This window comes from Myotis davidii, unplaced genomic scaffold (genome assembly GCF_000327345.1).
Source record: "Myotis davidii unplaced genomic scaffold, ASM32734v1 scaffold21, whole genome shotgun sequence".
Classification (NCBI taxonomy): Eukaryota; Metazoa; Chordata; class Mammalia; order Chiroptera; family Vespertilionidae; genus Myotis; species Myotis davidii.
The window spans coordinates 843,483-861,858 of NW_006292573.1; the positions used below are offsets into that span (position 1 = coordinate 843,483).

The 18,376-nt window shown below is 40.0% G+C and overlaps 2 protein-coding genes and 1 long non-coding RNA gene across 9 annotated transcripts in view; all 3 read right to left on the bottom strand.

Moving 5' to 3' along the window:
• The window catches only part of SCFD1 (sec1 family domain containing 1), a 128,432-nt gene extending 118,953 nt beyond the window's left edge, over positions 1-9,479 (bottom strand). For both annotated transcript variants that reach the window (XM_006766015.2, XM_006766016.2), the window contains exons 1-2: positions 9,376-9,479; positions 4,425-4,495 (exon numbers count right to left, since the gene is read on the bottom strand). In XM_006766015.2, the coding sequence (XP_006766078.1) occupies positions 4,425-4,495; positions 9,376-9,424 (120 nt within the window). In that variant the 5' untranslated portion in view covers positions 9,425-9,479. The remainder of the gene's footprint in view (positions 1-4,424; positions 4,496-9,375) is intronic.
• A 4,126-nt stretch (positions 9,480-13,605) lies between these two features.
• On the bottom strand, positions 13,606-15,239 carry LOC107183448. Its single transcript, XR_001514237.1, has 2 exons — positions 13,934-15,239; positions 13,606-13,700 (listed from the first exon to the last, which is right to left on the bottom strand). It is a non-coding gene; the product is annotated as an uncharacterized LOC107183448 (long non-coding RNA).
• A 2,187-nt stretch (positions 15,240-17,426) lies between these two features.
• Positions 17,427-18,376, bottom strand: part of G2E3 (G2/M-phase specific E3 ubiquitin protein ligase) — an 84,320-nt gene continuing 83,370 nt past the window's right edge. For all 6 annotated transcript variants that reach the window (XM_015565481.1, XM_015565480.1, XM_015565478.1 and 3 more), the window contains one exon: positions 17,427-17,806. In XM_015565481.1, the coding sequence (XP_015420967.1) occupies positions 17,550-17,806 (257 nt within the window). In that variant the 3' untranslated portion in view covers positions 17,427-17,549. The remainder of the gene's footprint in view (positions 17,807-18,376) is intronic.

Genomic DNA, 18,376 nt, shown 5'->3' on the forward strand with positions numbered 1-18,376 from the left:
CTCAATTAGTGGCTATTCCTCACAAGCTGTCGGCCTTGGCTCACACTTGGGACTTTACTTTAATCTCTCAAAGTCCACAAACTCCAAACAAGCAGTGGCTGCCTTCAGCATGCCCTGTACCCCTTGCTAAGTGGTCCCTGCCATGAGTGGCAGTTGGCCTTGGTTTGCAGCACAGCCTCTCCCAGGCACCTCCAAGTCCAGTATAGGCTGTAAACAACCACAGATCACTATAAGTCCTACCAGATGGTCCCTGCCAGGCACAGGCAACGGCTGATCTGGATGTGCACCGGAGGCCCTCCCAAGAGGTCCTAGAACCAATATACCCAGTAACCGTCTTCAGGCCATACCAGAGCACCACCCGAATTAGCTCCACAAATGACACAACCAACAGGTGGACATGGCAGGCACCAGAAGCCCACTACAGTTATTCCCACTCAATCGGGTGTCCTCGCACAACAGCTCATCCACTGTAATTATGGCCAATTCTCACATCCAGTCAGCCTGGGGGTCAATCCCATCCATTGGCATACCAATAGCAATCACCCAGCTCAGGTGACCAGGGAGTCTGCACCAGTGGGCCCCACTCTGACATCTACTACAGAACACCTACTACATAAGGTCACTCTGCCAAGACTGGGAGACACTGCAGATCTATCTAGTACCTAGAAATAAATATAGGGAGTCAGTCAAAATGAGGAGGAAAGAAACATGTCCCACATGAAAAATTAGGACAAAACTCCAGAAAAAGAACTAAACAAAACGAAGGCAAGCAATCTACCAGATAGAGTTCAAAACACTGGGTATAAGGATAATCAATGAACATAGAGGAAGAACAGATGAAATCAGGGAGAACTTACACAAAGATAAAAAAAAAAACATAAAAAAGAACCAAGGAAGAACACAATAACTGAAATGAAGACGGAACCAATAGCAGATCAGATGAAGCAGAGAACTGAATCAGTGATTTGGAACACAAAGTAGCTGAAAACACCCAATAGAAACAGCAATATATGTATATATTAAAAGACAGTTTAAGGGACATCTGGGACAACTTCAAGTGTAACAACATTTGGTACCACCAGAAGAAGAGTGAGAATAAGGGAATGAAGCCTATTTGAAGAAATAATGACAGAAAACTTCCCCTACCTGGAGAAGAAAATAGACATACAAGTCCAGAAAAATCAGAGAGCCAAAACAAGATGAATCCAAAGAGGCCCACACCAAGACAGATTGTAATTAAAATGCCAAAGGTTAAAGACAGAGAATTTTAAAAGCAGCAAGAAAAAAGCAGTTAATTACCTATAACGGACCTCCCATAAGACTGTCAGATGATTTCTCAACATTACAGGCCAGAAGGGACTGGCATGAACTAATCAAAGTGATGAAAAGCAAGGAACTATGACCAAAATTAACCAGTAAGGCTGTCATTTAAAATCAAGGGAGAGCCCTAGCCAGTCTGACTCAGTGGATAGTATCAGCCTGTGGACTGAAGGGTCCCAAGTTCAATTCCAGTCAAGGGCACATGCCCTTGGTTGTAGGCTCGATCCCCAAGGGGGTGGGGATGGCGTGCAGGAGACAGCCGATCAATGATTCTCTCTCATCATTGATGTTTCTACCTCTCTCTCCCTCTTCCTTCCTCTCTGAAATCAATTAAAAAAATAAATAAATAAAAGGAGACATAAAGAGCTTTCCAGGCAAGAAAAAGCTAAAGGAGTTCATCACCACTAAACCAGTATTACAAAAAATGTTAACTTCTTTATGAAGAAGAAAAAAGATAAAAAATATGAATAATAAAATGGCAATAATGACTAACCTATCAATAATCACTTTAGCCCTGGCTGGTTTGTCTCAGTGGATAGAGTGTTGGCTTGAGGACTGAAGGGTCCTGGGTTCGGTTCTGGTCAAGAGCATATGCCCGGGTGTTGTGCGCTCAATCCCCAGAGGGGGGCGTGCAGGAAGCGGCTGATTGATGATTCTCTCTCATTATTGATGTTTCTGTCTCTCTCGCCCTCTCCCTTCCTCTCTGTCTGAAATCAATAAAAATATATATTTTTTAAAATCACTTTAAATATAAATGGATTAAACACTCTAATAGAAGGAAAAAGGGTGGCTGAATGAAGAAGAAAACAAGCCTGGCTGGCATGGCTCAGTGGTTGAGTGTCGACCTATGAATCAGGAGGTTACGGTTCGATTCCTGGTCAGGACACATGCCTGAGTTTCGGGCTCGATTCCCAATGTGGGGTGTGTAGGAGGCAGCCAATCTATGTTTTTCTCTCATCATGGATGTTTTTATCTCTCTCTCACTCTCCCTTCCTCTCTGAAATTAATAAAAATATATTTTTTTTAAAAGGAAAGCAAAACCTATTCATATGCTGCCTAAAAGAGACCCACTTCAGATAGAAGGACACACACAGAATGAAAGTAAAGGGATAGAAAAGAATATTTCATGAAAATGGAAATGAAAAAGAAAAAAAAAGCTGGGCTAGCAATACCTTTATCAGATAAAATAAACTTTTTAAAAAAGGCCATTGCCGAAACCGGTTTGGCTCAGTGGATAGAGCGTTGGCCTGCGGACTGAGGGGTCCCGGGTTTGATTCCGGTCAAGGGCATGTACATGGGTTGCGGGCACATCCCCAGTAGGAGATGTGCAGGAGGCAGCTGATCGATGTTTCTCTCTCATCGATGTTTCTAACTCTCTATCTCTCTCCCTCTCTGTGGAAAATCAATAAAATATATTAAAAAAAAAAAAAAAAGGCCATAAAGAGACAAAGAAGCCTTGGCTGGCTTGGCTCAAGGGCATGTGCCTCCATTGCCATTCGATCCCTGACCCGAGTTGGGGCCCATGAAGGAGGCAACCAATCGATGTGCCTCTCTCACACTGATGTGCCTCTCCCTCTCTTTCTCTCTCTCTCCCCCTCCCCTTCCACTCTGCCTGAAAATCAATGGAAAAAAATCCTCTGGTGAGGATTTAAAAGAGAGAAAGAGAGAGAGAGAGAGAGGAAGAGAGAGAGAGGAAGGAGGAAATACAGAGAAAGGACATTTCATATACACAGCCAAGTATGGAAGCAACCTAAGTGTCCATCAACAGACAACTGGATAAAGAAGATACAGTACACATAATCAATGGAATATTCCTCAGCCATAAAATGAATGAAATCTTTCCACGTGCAACAACACTGATGGACCTAGAGAGCATTACGATAATTGAAATAAGTCAGACAGAGAAAGATTTCACTTACACGTGAAGTCTGAAAACAAAATAAACGAACAATAAAAACAGAAACAAACTCATACATATAGAAAACAAACTGATGTTGCCTGGGTTTCAGGCTTGATCCCCAGTAGGAGACCTGCAGGAGGCAGCCTCTCATCTGTTTCTCTCATTGATGTTTCTATCTCTCTCTCTAAAAATCAATAAAAACATTAAAAAATAAACAAGTATAGTTTTTGCAAGGGGGAGATGCCCATAAATGACGAGGAAGGGGGAAGTTAGGGGATATGCCAAACTTAAACTACGAATAATTCAATATAGATAGCTTTAACCAAAGTACTTCTAAGGACTCGTGGAGAATTTTCAAAACGCCCAAAACTGTAACCAAGTTGACTTGTTCTTAATTAAATTTAAAATGATTATAAAGTGATAAGTTTGAAACTAATTGACTACATTATCTCTTTGAAGAAAGAGCTAGAGGCAGCACGAAGTTTAGAATGAAATAGCTCAGGGAGAAAGACTATGGATTGCTTTCTGATCTCATTACCAGTTTTACTAATAGTTTTATATATCAGTAAATTAATGAAGTGTCATTTTTTTCCCATTGATTTCAGAGAGGAAGAGAGAGAAATAGAAACATGGATGATGAGAGAGAATCATTGACTGGCTGCCTCCTTCATGCCCCCTACTGGGGGAAGGGGGGACCTAGCCCGCAACCCAGGCATGTGCCCTTGGCCGGAATCAAACCTGGGACCCTTTAGTCCACAGGCCAACACTCTATCCACTGAGCCAAATCGGCTAGGCTAGGGCAATGAAGTGGCATTTTGGTTTACAGATCACTCTCTCAAGAGTTGATTAAAATGGACCAATCCCCAGAGTCTCACAAACCCTGAGCAAGCTTGCAAGATCCAAACTCTGGACTAGCAGAGCTAAAGAACAAAACATCAACCAGAGTAAAGACCTAAGAGAGGGGTGCTGCCCAGGAGATCAGGATTACCTAGATGAAATGCTACTACCATTGCCTGACTTACTCCATATAGTATTTATCAAAAAGATTCACATTAAGAAGTCATGTTAAATAAAAATAAAATATTCATGCATTACCACTAAAATGTCCTACTGTTCAGTACGTATTAACAAGAAATTCCATCCAATCACCACCAATAAGGGCTGAGAAAAAGGGAATAGTCCCCATTAAAATAAACCCTCTTACCTTCCATACTGGTTCTCCAGTGCTGTTTTTAACATGAGGCACATTGAAATTCAACATACGTTTCAAAGCCACTGGAAATAAAAAGAGTCTCATTAAATATAACATTGTTTTTTAGGATTTCACTTTCCCCCCACATTTATTATTTACTACCGCAAAACAAAATACACAAATTATTCAAATAAAACTAATTAATCAAATGACTGGGTATTGAGCCTGAAATTCATGTGCCCTGACTCATGCCCATTGAGCTACTTCTGTGGTTTTTATTGCTCATCTGTTCATATGTTACAAATAACAGACTCAGGTATAATTAATTTTAAGGAAAATAAAAATCTTGATGTACTTCTATGTGAAGATGAGATGGCCAAATAGGGTAGGAACTGTTTAGGTGATTTAATTTTTAAAAGATCGGCAACACTAAAATATACTTAGTTGATTTTAAAAAGCATTTTGAAAAGGCTTTATTATTAATACAGAATAATCTACAAACCCAACTCCTACTAGAGAATTACATAATGCTCAAATTACCTGAATATTAATTTACAGCATATTCACTCACTCACTAGAAAACGTTTTTTTTTTAAACATATATTTTATTGATTTTTTACAGAGAGGAAGGGAGAGAGATAGAGAGTTAGAAACATCGATGAGAGAGAAACACTGATCAGCTGCCTCCTGCACATCCCCCACTGGGGAAGTGCCCGAAACCCAGGTACATGCCCTTGACCGGAATAGAACCCGGGACCTTTTAGTCCGCAGGCCGACGCTCTATCCACCGAGCCAAACCGGTTTCGGCTAGAAAACGTTCTTTTAAATGCTTGTTTCTTGAGGCAGGTAAAATAAAAAATTGCATTTCAGTGATATATTTGCATATTTATGTGCGTACATTCAGACATAATGTTTTGGTAAAATATTAGTACCTAATGCCCAGCCAATAACACACATTGCCAATACTAATTTACACCTACTTCAGTAGCTCATGGGTGTTATGGTGTTATACAAAAAATACATAAACAAACAAAAACCACTTTGCATAAAGATGACTAACACAGGGGGCATAGCAGGTGCTCCAGGATTAACTCGCCCACTGTGCTTTAAAAGAGCGCTTCCTTCCTCCCACCTCCAGACAACAGAGATGCCACCATCCTGGCACTTGCTGCCCGACAGAATCTCGTTTCTAGGAACAGCTGCTCACTCTTGACACAGGACAACTGGGAAGAACCACAGCCTGAGCTGCATGTGAGCCCAGGTGTAGAGTTCTCCAGGGTAGGCCTCGGCTAAATGAGAGGCCGGTAACAGCAGGTATTTGCCTTCTCAGCCCCATCTAGATGAATAGCCCCAACTCTGGGCCTTGGCCAACTTGTTAACAGAGGTTTTGACACAGTGAGTTTGTTAATAAAGCAAAAGGCCTGTGTACAAATAATGTATAAGAATGTAATTTTACTTTCATCAGAGTAACACCCTAAAGGCGTAAATCATTGCTTTTAGCTCAAAAGACAAACTAATTTCCTTTATTGGCCCTACACATATTATCTACCATCCTAGATTTGGCTAATGTAGTTTCATCCTTGTCTGAAATGTTTTTGTTTTTGTTTTCACTCATTCACTATATAGTCAACTCATTCAACAAATGTTTAGTAGTGTTTACCATCTGCTGGACACAGTTTTAGTTGTTGGCATTAAACAAAACAGACAATAAAATTACCTATCCTCAAGTACCTTTCATTTTAGTTGGGGGGAAAACCAACAACAAAATAAATAAAACATGTGGTATGTGAGATCATGATAGGTGCTATGGAGAAAAACAAGGAAAGAAAGGGGGACGAAGAAATAGTGGTGTAATTTTAAGTAGTCAGGAAAGGTCTCCTGAGTAGGTAACATCTGAATAAAGGCCTAAAGGAAATGAGGGAGTGAGCCACAGATATCTCTAAAAGAATATTCTAGATAGAATAAACACATATAAAGGCTCGTAAGTGGGAAGTCTAGTGTGGTTAGACAAGGGAGTAATAATAGGGAATGAGGTCAAAAAATTAAGTGTGAATCAGATCATCTGGAGTCTTGTAGACCAGTGGTTGCCAATCACTGCTATAGACCACTGTAAAATCACTGTGGCTTTTACTATGAATGAAACAGGAAGCAGCTGGAGGGTTTTGAGCAAATACGTAACATCTGAGTACTGTGTGAAGAAAAATGAAGGGGGTCAGGGATGCAAAAGTAAGGAGACCAAATAGGCAGTTATTACAGAAATTCATGGTGGCTTGGACATAGGAGACAGCAATGAAAACAGTCAGATCCTGGAAATATCTTCAGAATAGAGCTGACGCCCCGGCTGGTTTGGCTCGGTGGATAAAGCATCAGCCTGCGTACTGAAAGGTCCCAGGTTCCATTCTGGTCAAGGGCACATGCCCCGGCTGCAGGCTCGATCCCCAGTGTAGAGCATGCAGGAGGCAGTCAAACAATGATTCTTTCTCACCATCGATGTTCCTATCTCTCCCTCTCACTTCCTCTTTCAATAAAATAAAAATATATTAAAAAAAAGATTTAATTTAATAAAAAAGAAAATAAAATATTGAATGTCAACTGTAATTGAAAAATAAATAAATAAGTAATTTAAAAAAATGATTTTTAAGGGATATATGCCACAAACTTTTGCAGCAAGGATTCAGGTTTTAAAAATCCACAATAGAGCTGACAAGATTTATGGACAGACCTGGGTGTGGGATATGAAAGAGAGAAGTCAAGAAAACTCCAAGGTTTTTGACCTGAGCAACTGCACGAATGGAGTTGCCATTAATTGATATGGGGTACACTGAGTTCAGAGGACAGGCTAGAGAGATGAACTTGGGGAGCGTCAGTGTGCAGGTAATACCTATTTATCCAAGAAGCTCAAGAGATCAGAAGAGAGAAAGCAGTTGATCTGTGGCTCTCCAATGCTCAGAGTGAGGCAACTGAGCAAGAACCTCACCACAGAGGCGTGCACGAAGGACACGGAAGCACAGGATTCTGCCTGGTGAACTAAAGGCAGAAATAGAGAGGGCAGTGCTCCAGGACACATGCACAAGAGATGGCTTTTGAGGGGACCTTTAAGATGAGTAAGGATTCTTCAGACAAGCAAAGCAAAAAAACAGGCATCTGCAAAATGGAGACAATCATACATATGAAAATCACTAAAATCAGTGCCCTGCAATACTAAATGCTCATTATATATCAACCAATATCTACCCAAATAGATTGCAAACTCCTCTGTATCACACTGTCTGGTACTTGGAATATCTGAGAATTGACTGTGAGTTATTTCCCAAAACATTTTCAATACATATCAGGGAGATGTATAATTCTGCGACTATAACATATATCATAGGGTTTATCTTTCTCTGAAAATAAAACAGAATTTGTGGGTACTCATATTATAAACGATCTAGTAATGATGTGAAATCTTGCTATAATTAACTTCATTTCTGCAGAAATTGAAATTATGCTGTTAGATTGTAAATTCTACAGTTCCTGCATATAAAAATTACTACCATACAATTTTCTTTTTTTTACAGCAAAGGTGGAAATTCATTGAAGAACAAGTACAGACTCCCACATGAGGCGAGGGAAAGAATCCCACAGAGCTGAATCCCGAGTAGGGTGGGGGAAAGGGTCTCACAGAATGGACTCCCAGGTAGGGAGGAGGACAGGGTCCCCAATATTCATTTTTCAAAAAGCTCCTTTGTATTGATAAGGAGTGTTCCTTCAGATCTTATTTTAATATGTAGTATAGCCTAATTCACTGGGCTTCATTAAGCTGTCAGAACCATACCTCAAAAACAAGCGGGGCATCTATCTGCTTCCACAGACAAAATGAATGGCAGGTATTCCCCAAATCTTACTAGAACTTTCATATATGTAAGTTATGCCTGCCTTCATCTGATAGCTTGTATTAAATTATCTATTGGGGAGAGCAGAACACAACTCAGTATGCACTGTGTGTCATTATCGGTCTGAAGCCTATCATTTTTTCTTTGAAACCCGAAGCAACCAATCACGGCCCAAATCCCCGCTATAGGCCACCTTAATCACAACCAATTATTTCCCTATTCAAATTTACATGCAACCTAAAATAATTACGAGAGCCAGAATTTACAAGTATGCACATTTTCGATGGCTTATTTCCATTAGCTCCTGAGAATTAAAAGCCCTTGCGAACTTTCAAGACAACTGGCTAACAGGCATAAGCCATCAGTTTGTAGCTAACAGGTAAAATGCAAGTTGCCTAAGAAATTAAGGCAAAACTAAGAATATCGAAGATAGAAAAATATATCAGAGCTCAGGGGAAGAAATGTATACTTGTCTCACTCGGTTTCACTGTATATACTGCATGTGCAGCCTGAAAACACCAATCTGTGAACCAGCTAACTCGGTACGGCTATTTCCCCCCGCACCTCCGTCCCCTCCCCGGAGCTAGGGAAACCAGCAGGCGTTTCTCGCCGGGTACCCCAATGCCCGAGTCCAAAGGTGAAGCGGCCGGACGCAAGTTGCCCTGAAAAGAATACTTGTCTTTCAACTGCGGTAGGAATGCCAGAACACGAAACTTTCACCGTGAAAACGGAGAGAACTGAACCGCGCACACAAACAAACCCGGAGGCAACACCGAGGGGGAAATGCCACCCGCCTGAGCTCGTCCTGGCGGCCTCGGAGGCTCCGCAGGAAAGGACCACCCCAGCCGGTCCCCCGCACAAACCCGGCTCCTGCACCCCTAGCGGGGCCGAGCTCTCCAGCCCGCGGCATCTCTTCCCTAAAAACTCCCAAGGGGAGGGGCTCTCGATGCTCCGGGAACCGGATTAAACTCCTGGAGGCCCGTCTCCCAGCTCCATGCTCTGCGACCGAGGGAGGCGACGCGCCGAGGAAGAGGGCGTCCCATCGCAGGCACAGAACCGCAGGGAGAAGGCAATGAAGGACTCGGTACCTGTTTGCCTCTCTCGAATACTAGCTGCCGCCATGTTGGCTCCCACCATCCACTGCCCGGCCGGCGAGCAGAACCCGGGGTGACGTGGCTGCCGCAACCGCCCCGGAAGCAAACCCGGAGGGGCGGGGCTAAAGGAAGTTGATGGGGGCGACGCTCCCACGGCTGCACCCCTGCAGAACTTTGAGACCAGAAGCGGGTGGATGCCTGACCCCTGTGGAGGTTTTCTGCTGCGGATCAGTAGGGACCTTTATTCTGCCTAGTCCGGCCACGCCTCTCCAGTGGCAGCTGCTTGAAGCTGAACTCACGGTGGGAGCGTGGCGCAGTGCTAAGACCGTCAGGAATCACTGAACTGCTTGGTTATTTACACATCATTCGCTGGGAGCATACTTCGGGGTTTAAGGCCCACGGGACTAACGTGGAGTGAAGCTCCCGCAACAAAGGAGGCACTTAAATGCCAGCTCCCTCTTCTGTATCCTCCCGGCTCCCCTTTCCTGGCAGTTTTGGAGCAATGTTTTTCTCAGTGGTCCAGTTTTACGGTGGTGTTTTGCTTACGTGGACACAGGAGCCAGAAGGGTGCAAAATGGCCAAGTAGTATTTCCTCCCATCCCTTAGGTAACTGCAAAATCACAAACCATTTCTTTGGGGGAGAGTGGGTAAGTAGGATAAGGCTGGTGTTTTAATGTACACTTGAAGCCATGCGATGATCAAATGTATCCAATATTGATAATTCCTAATTTAATCCGTATTTTATTGGATGTAAAAATGGATATGACAGCTCATCTCCCATATGTTCAATAGAGTTCATTGATGACATTGCAAGAGCTGTGAAGCATGTTCATTCTGAAATGAAATCACAGACCCTGTGCCTCAAAATCTGCTTTGAAAACAACTTTCAAATTTATATGAGAAATAAGTTAAAAATTACCCTAACAATTACACGAAAAGCACATTTCTATAACACAACATTAACTTCTCTGTTTCACAAATAAAAGTTGTTTATTTTTATGAAAATGAAGACAGATAATCTTATTTTAAACACCACTAGGAAACACCTTGGAAGTGAGCCTACATTCTTTTTTCTTGTGTAATTTTTTCAGTCCAAAACTATTCCTGAATCTCTGTAACCATCTCTTTCTTGCAGTTAATGTCTTGGTGTCACCTATTTTTTTCAGCTTTATGGAGGAATAATTGACAAAAGTTGTAAGATATTTGAAGTGTACATCATGATGATTGACATATATATATGGTGAAAGGATTCCCCCCTTTAGTTATCACATCCATCACCATATATATGAGAACATTTAAGTTCTACTCTAAGCAAATTTCAATTACATAATGTAGTTATCACTACAGTTACCATGTTATATATTAGGTCCTCCGGCCTTATTCATCTTAAAGGTGAAAGTTCATTACTGAATCGTATGACTTATATGTACCAGGGGCTGGGAACTGGAGATCATAGGAAGAGGGTGGTAAAAGTTACGAACCTTTAAGAATTAAGTTATCTCTCATTTTTATAGCTAATTGGCATAGTCACTAAGAAATTAACTGAAATATTTACTACTTTATTTAGTGCTATCACAAATATTTTTAATAGTTATTTTTATCATCATTGGAGGATATGTTTTATTGACTAGAAGGGATGGAGAGAGGGAGGAAGAGACAGAAATATTGATGTGAGACACATCTACCACTTCCCTCCTGTATGTGCCCGACCAGGGATGGAACACCAAACGTAAATATGTGCCCTGACCAGGAAGCAAACCCCTCAGCCTTTCAGTGTCAGAGGAGAGCTCCAACTACCTGAGTCACCTGGCCAGTGCTATCACAATATTTTGAAGGAATCACCAATGATCTAGATGTGTTTTAAACAGAAATGACAGTTCCTGCCCTTTGGAAAGTTCTACTTCAGTTTTTGTGTCCATGGAATAGAAAATATACAGGCTTGCCCATCTTGCAACATCTGAGAGCCCGATCTTGTTCATTTGGGTACTTCTAATCTCAAATGCAAATTTATCATTTAACCATTTCAGCTCCACCAGACTTCTCCCTAAGACTACATGTCACATTAACCCTTTGCGGTCATATTAAATTTGGACATGGGTGTCGTACTGGTTGGAATTAATTTCCATTGAAAGAGCAGTGAACATGCAAGATTATGAAGGATAAACAAGATTTATTCTTTTTTGGAACTACGTCACGACTAGTAGAATCACTACAAACGTTATCACTTTCTACGTCAGAGTCAGTATTCAAGGTGCCAAAATAAAACTCTTCATCGTTACTTTCAGATTCGCAGTATGCTTCTTTCGGTAACTTTATTTTTGCCATTTTACGACCGGAACGTTAAAAAAGCTTTGGTGGCTGAGAGTAGACAAACGACCGCAAAGGGTTAAAATGCTAAAAAAAAGCCCTAGCCCAGTGGTTCTCAACCTTCTGGCCCTTTAAATACAGTTCATGTTGTGACCCAACCATAAACTTATTTTCGTTGCTACTTCATAACTGTTATGTTGCTACTGTTATGTGTGGGGAGCGGGCACGGCCATGGTATACTCAGCCCTAGGGCCTTATGTGCCATGCCAGCTCAGCCTGGTTCAGTGACCCTGAGTGGGGGAGATGAAAGGACAAGAGAATGAAAGCTGGGTCTTGGTGGGACGCTGCTCCCTGATGAGGAGACAGCGCCAGCGCCCACAAGCCGTGTCTTTATTTTATAGCAGATGCCAGAGGCAAAGTAGGGGCGTGATCAAGTTATTTACAGCATTCTCGTGAGTTTCATCCTCACTCAACCACATGCACCTGAACTCTATCATAAGGCACGTGGGGCTACGTGTTTGGACCATAGGTTCAAGCTTACAACCACAGCTGTTGGCTATAATTGTGCTGGGAGGGCCCTGCCCTCCAGCTGGACTTGCAGGTGGCAATGAGAGGACACTGTCCTTTCATTAGTCCGAGGCTTGGACCTGGCCAAAACACCGTAACCGCGGCCCACAGTTATGAATCGTAACGTAAGTATCTGAAATGCAGGATGATCTTAGGCGACCCCTTGAAAGGGTCGTTCGACCGCCAAAGGGGTCGCGACCCACAAGTTGAGAATCACTGCCCTAGCTGGTTTGGCTCAGTAGTGTCAGCCTGCAGACTGAAGGAAGGGTCCTGGGTTCACTACCGCATGGACCTGGGTTACAGGCTGGATTCCTAGCCCTGATGGACACATGTGGGAGGCAACCAATTGGTGTCTCTCTCACATAGTTGTTTCCTTCTCTGTCTCTCCCCCTCCCTTCCATTCTCTCTAAAAAATAAATGGAAAGCCCCGGCCGGTGTGACTAAGTGGATAGAGCGTTGGCCTGTGGACTGAAGGGTCCCGGGTTCGATTCCAGTCAAGGGCACATGCCCAGGTTGCGGGCTCAATCCCCAGGGTGGGGCGTGCAGGAGGCAGCCAATCAATGATTCTCTCTCATCATTGATGTTTCTACCTCTCTCTTCCTTTCCCTTCCTCTCTGAAATCAATAAAAATATAAAATTTTTAAAAATAAATGGAAAAAGATCCTCGGATGAGAATTAACAAAACAAAAAAGTTAAGAAAATGCTAGACATTTATATATAGTATCTACATAAAAATGATAAAAACCTCTCCTGAACAAGGAGTGCATATAATGTAAATTTAAAAAAAAATATGCCCCACAGATGATTGGCAGTAGACAAGTAGTCTCTGTAAAGCTAAGACTAAGGTATTTGTTACATTATTATCCTAACCGGAAATAATCAAACCGAGGCTTCAGAGTAAGAATTAACCTAATGTAGTGTACCCCTTTAACCAGCTCTACCTCCCCAGATTTTTGCTTTAAATAATTTGTTCTGGCAAACTGTAATTTTTTATTAGGGGATAGTTTTTTAAATATATTTTTAGTTGGGTTCAGAGAAAAAGGGAGAGGGAGAATCATTGTCTGCCTCCTACACGCTCTGTACTGGGGATAGAGCCTGCAACTGGGGCATGTGCCCTGACCAGGAATCGAACCTTGAACTCCAGGTTCATAGGGCAACCACTAAGCCACGCTTAATAGGCCATCAGGGGACAGTTTTAACATAGACTATCTCAGAACAGCTCATTTAAGAGTTTACTAGGCATAAGCCAACTGCAGGATCTCTCACATGTGGAATCTTCTATCTACTTAATAATTTTGGAAACTTAATCTTGTTAAATTCTGACAAGTTGAGTTTATATAAGCACTTCACTTTTAGTGGCATAAACACATTTATTTAAAAAACTTCACTTAAGTGTCATGTTTTTTGGCTACATCTGATGTGTTCAAAAAAAGGGAGAAATAGCCCTAACCGGTTTGGCTCAGTGGACAGAGCGTCGGCCTGTGGACTCAAGGGTCCCGGGTTCGATTCCAGTCAGGGGCATGTGCCTGGGTTGCGGGCACATCCCCACTGGGGGTGTGCAGGAGGCAGCTGATCAGTGTTTCTCTCTCATTGATGTTTCTAGCTCTCTATCCCTCTCCCTTCCTCTCTGTGAAAAATCAATAAAATATATTTTTTTTAAAAAAAGGGAGAAATAGACTGACACAAAATAACACTTAGCACAATACCTGTTCACATACAGTAGGTATTGGAATATGTTTGGCAATTGAAAAAGTCAAAATGAGAACTTAAAACTGGGTTACTTCAAAGCAACCCAAATATTCCTAAACTACATGTAATATACAATCAAGCAATCCATCATTCAGTGTGTTCTTATGATTTGTATTGCATTATTTGAAGCATAAAAACTAGTTTAATAGCTTACTGTAAAAGTAACAATGAAGCAGGTGATAATCACTACATAAAGATTACAGATTTATAAATAGAATCTCGTTCTAATAATAATCACTCCTATAGGCAGTCACTGAAAAATTTAACTATTATACTCCCCTTAGAATTTAGTTTTGAGTACAAAAGTTACACTAGCTTCCACATAATTAGGGAAAAAAATTATTGAAAGTTTTGATATAAAGCAGAAGCCAAAATGATTTATTTCTCAAGTTAGTAATCAAATGAAGGCTTTTTACTTGACCCAAACAGAGAATGGCTTATTCATAAAATAGGAATTAAATATGACAAAATATAAAATCATAAGCTAGTTTCTGATATTTTAAAGAATATTTACCTTAAAAAAACCAAGTATAATTGTAGATAATTATGTAAAAGACTTTCAAATGAAGTTCTCACACCAAAAAGTGTAAAGCTTTTAAAACAATGAATATAAAACCAACCAAAGACCATTAAAAGTAGATGCATAATAGGCAAATGTTTGATTTTCCTTGACATTGAGAATAGGAAACAAGCTTGAAATATATGGCATTTAGTTTAAGATATTTAAGACATACACATATTTACAAGGGATTATAGCATTATTCCTTTTTAAAATCAACATTAGTAAGAATTGTGCACTGGCTATAACAATAGAAAAAAAACCGTAATACCACTTGACATTGTAACACTGCAGAAAACAATCTACAAGTTTCTCTGATATGCCCTGATTAAACAGATTAATCTTTAAAACATCATACTGTGACATCGTTAAATGGCATGCAGAAAACATTTTTCAATATGAATACTTATGCTTCAGTATAAACTGTGCCTATCCTATGATTATTTATACCACCTTATCCCGAAGGCCTTGTCTACACATAAAATCAGTGAAAGGAGGAATTGAAATACCATAATGTTTTTAACTGTAGCCAAACCAAGCGCCCTTCTCCTCTCCCATCCCTCCCCACCTAAAAAGTGACAGTAATCATCAGCTAAATTACTGCTGGAGGGGAAATTAATTAAAACTACAAATAACCAGAAATTTATTTAGATTTTGTACTGTTTTAGTGGCTTTTTTAAAAAGATTTTTTTGAGTTTTATTTTTTTTAAATATATTTTATTGGTTTTTTATAGAGAGGAAGGGAGAGGGATAGAGAGCTAGAAACATTGATGAGAGAGAAACATCCATCAGCTGCCTCCTGCACACCCCCTACTGGGGATGTGCCCACAACTGAGGTACAGGCCCTCGACTGGAATCGAACCTGGGACCCTTCAGTCTGCAGGCCGACGCTCTATCCACCGAGCCAAACCAGTCAGGGCTTTAGAGGCTTTTTAAAGTTCATAAAACTGGGTAGATTAAAGAATGAAGTAGCCAATCTATCAAAACATTTTAAATAAAAGCTATATGGCAAGTTTGAGGTTTATATTAGATATTCAAACCCTTTTTTAATAATAGGTCCTTTTAATTACTTTCAATAATCTAAAAATTTAACAAAAGACAAAGAAATACCTTAATGTTCTTAAACATTTTAAATGAAAGTGAAACTTTAATTTGCTGGGTCTGTTAGTAAGTATAACAAAGAAAAGTACACTAAGACTATGCTTTAGTTTTCTTTTGGTATTAAGAGATATATTACCAATATCAAATCAATCCCTTTATTTTTCTTTAAAAATATCAATAACTGCCCTGGCTGGCATGCTCAATGGTTAGAGCACTGGCCCAAGCATGGAAGGGTCTCAGCTTCAATCCCTGGCTGGCTGAGGCATGTGCAGGTGGCAACCAATCAATGTCTCTTTCTCACATCAATGTTTCTTTTTCTCTCTTTCCCCTTCTCCCTCCCTCCCACTCTCTCTAAAAAAATCAATGTAAAAAATATCCTCAGGTGAGGATTAACAACAACAAAAATCAATAACTTAGGGATGTTTCTCAGGGAAAATGAGAATATGATGATAGCTGACACCTATTTTGTGTATCAGGACAAATGTGTCCCTAGACAGTTTGGCTCCGCAGATAAAGCATTAGTCTGCGGACTGAAGGGTCCTGGGTTCGATTCTAGTCAAGGACACATGCCAGGGTTGCCGGCTCAATCCCCAGTAGGGGGAGTGCAGGAGGCAGCTGATCAATGATTCTCATCATTGATGTTTCTATCTCTCTCTCTCCCTCTCCATTCCTCCCTGAAATCAATATTTTTAAAGAAGAAAAATGTGGTTGCAACTAAGCAATTTACCTCTCATATGATTTACTTTGGTGGAAAACCCATTTATATTTGATAACATTATAGAAATTAGACTTTTCCAATTTCTTCTTTTGTGAAAGTGTATATAATTATGGTGACATGACTATGGATGGGGACATAAACTTCAAATTGTTATTACATAGTTTCTTGTTACTTTTAGTAAATGGAACAAAAGAGTTTGTAGAAGGAAAGACGGAAACACATCAGTTAATTCTGCATGGTGAGATTAGAGTGGGTTTTCCATTCTATTTGTATTTCTTTCTTACATATTTCTACATTACCTATAAAATAACAGATACCTTTCAAGAGCAAAAAAAAATAGCAGTAAAGCAATGGTGTGAGCTTACCTAGCATACTATCATCTTAAAAATAAATACCTGTCAAATAGCCAAACCACCATATGACAACCCACAGATATCATTCAGATACCTGAAATGAGTATGGATCTAACATGGGGAAAAACTCCTATGATTAAAGCCAAGGCTTTAAAGAATACACTTTTTAATATATTTTTATCCACCTCAGGAGTATTTTTAAGACTATGGAATGTCCATAGATTATAGAATATTTGTGCAATTCCGCTTTTTCTGTAATACATACTTCCTTAGGCATAATCTAATTGCAGTGTGGGTCTATTTTAATATAATCAGTAATCTAAAAAAAACATTTTTAACAACCAATTTAGTGCCATCCTAGAAAAGGATATATGTCACACATACCCCAGAATATGTGCCTTTGATTTATATAACAGAATTTATCCATTAGCTTTTCCATTTAATGCTTTAAAATAAAATAATAATTTGAAATGTGGCATCCTATAGCTAATCCAAATTTACAAAAATTGTGAGTACAAGTTTTTTTCTTATATATACCATGCTACTATGCTTGAAGAAAGTCTAACAGCCATTCTAAAAAAATTTATATTGAACATTATAAAGCATGTATACTAACAAAATAGAAAAACATCATCAACTTTAAATGGTATACCTTAACAAAAATTTTTAGTTTAAATGGCCAAAACATTCCTTAATATTCACATCATAATTTTATTGGACCAAGAAGCTGACAAGTTTGTTTGATAATGGACAGATTTCTGAAACAAAAATATCAATAGCAGCTTTAAAGAAGCATCTCTTTGTTCAAAACATCTTAATGTCCAATGTAGTGAGAGCTTTCTTCTTTTTCTAGTCTTAAAGTGTTTCTTATGGAAAAGTCCATTTTTTCTTGAAATTCTTTATATGTACTGGTAATTGGAAGAGCTAGACAGTTATTACACTTGTTTCCAACAGGAAAATCCATATGAAGGCACTCAACTGAAGGAGTGGGTTTAAATCCAGCAGGTGGAATGGAATTGCAACCAGTTGCAAAAATAAGAATGTCTTCCAATGTTGTTGCAGATTTACCATCTGAAAAGTTTACCAAAAAGAAGAAAAATAAGTTCATTATATATTGCTACCATCATAGACTCTTCCCTATCTTGACTGGGAATGTTGAAAGGCAGAGATTCCCACATCTATCTTGGGCAAACTAAATAACTAAGTAAAGTGTGGTAATAGGAAAACAGTACATTCAATAAATGTTTGAATCTCAAAGTAGGACTCACAAAATCACTTAGTTGACCTACTCATTGTATATTTGAATGCCTTCTCTAATATAAAGTTATCAGAATCCAAGAGGTTCAGTGGATTATGAAATTCCGTCTTTTGGGGATATAATATTCTAAAAACAATATATCATACACTACTTCTAGGTTATTATAGCCAGGCACTGCATGTTTTAAAAATTCCTGTTGTCGTAACAGGTTTGGCTCAGTGGATAGAGCATTGGCCTGCAGACTCAAAGGTCCCAGGTTCGATTTCGGTCAAGGGCATGTACCTTGGTTGCGGGCACATCCCCAGTAGGAGGTGTGCAGGAGGCAGCTGATCGATGTTTCTCTCTCATCGATGTTTCTGACTCTCTATCTCTCTCCCTTCCTC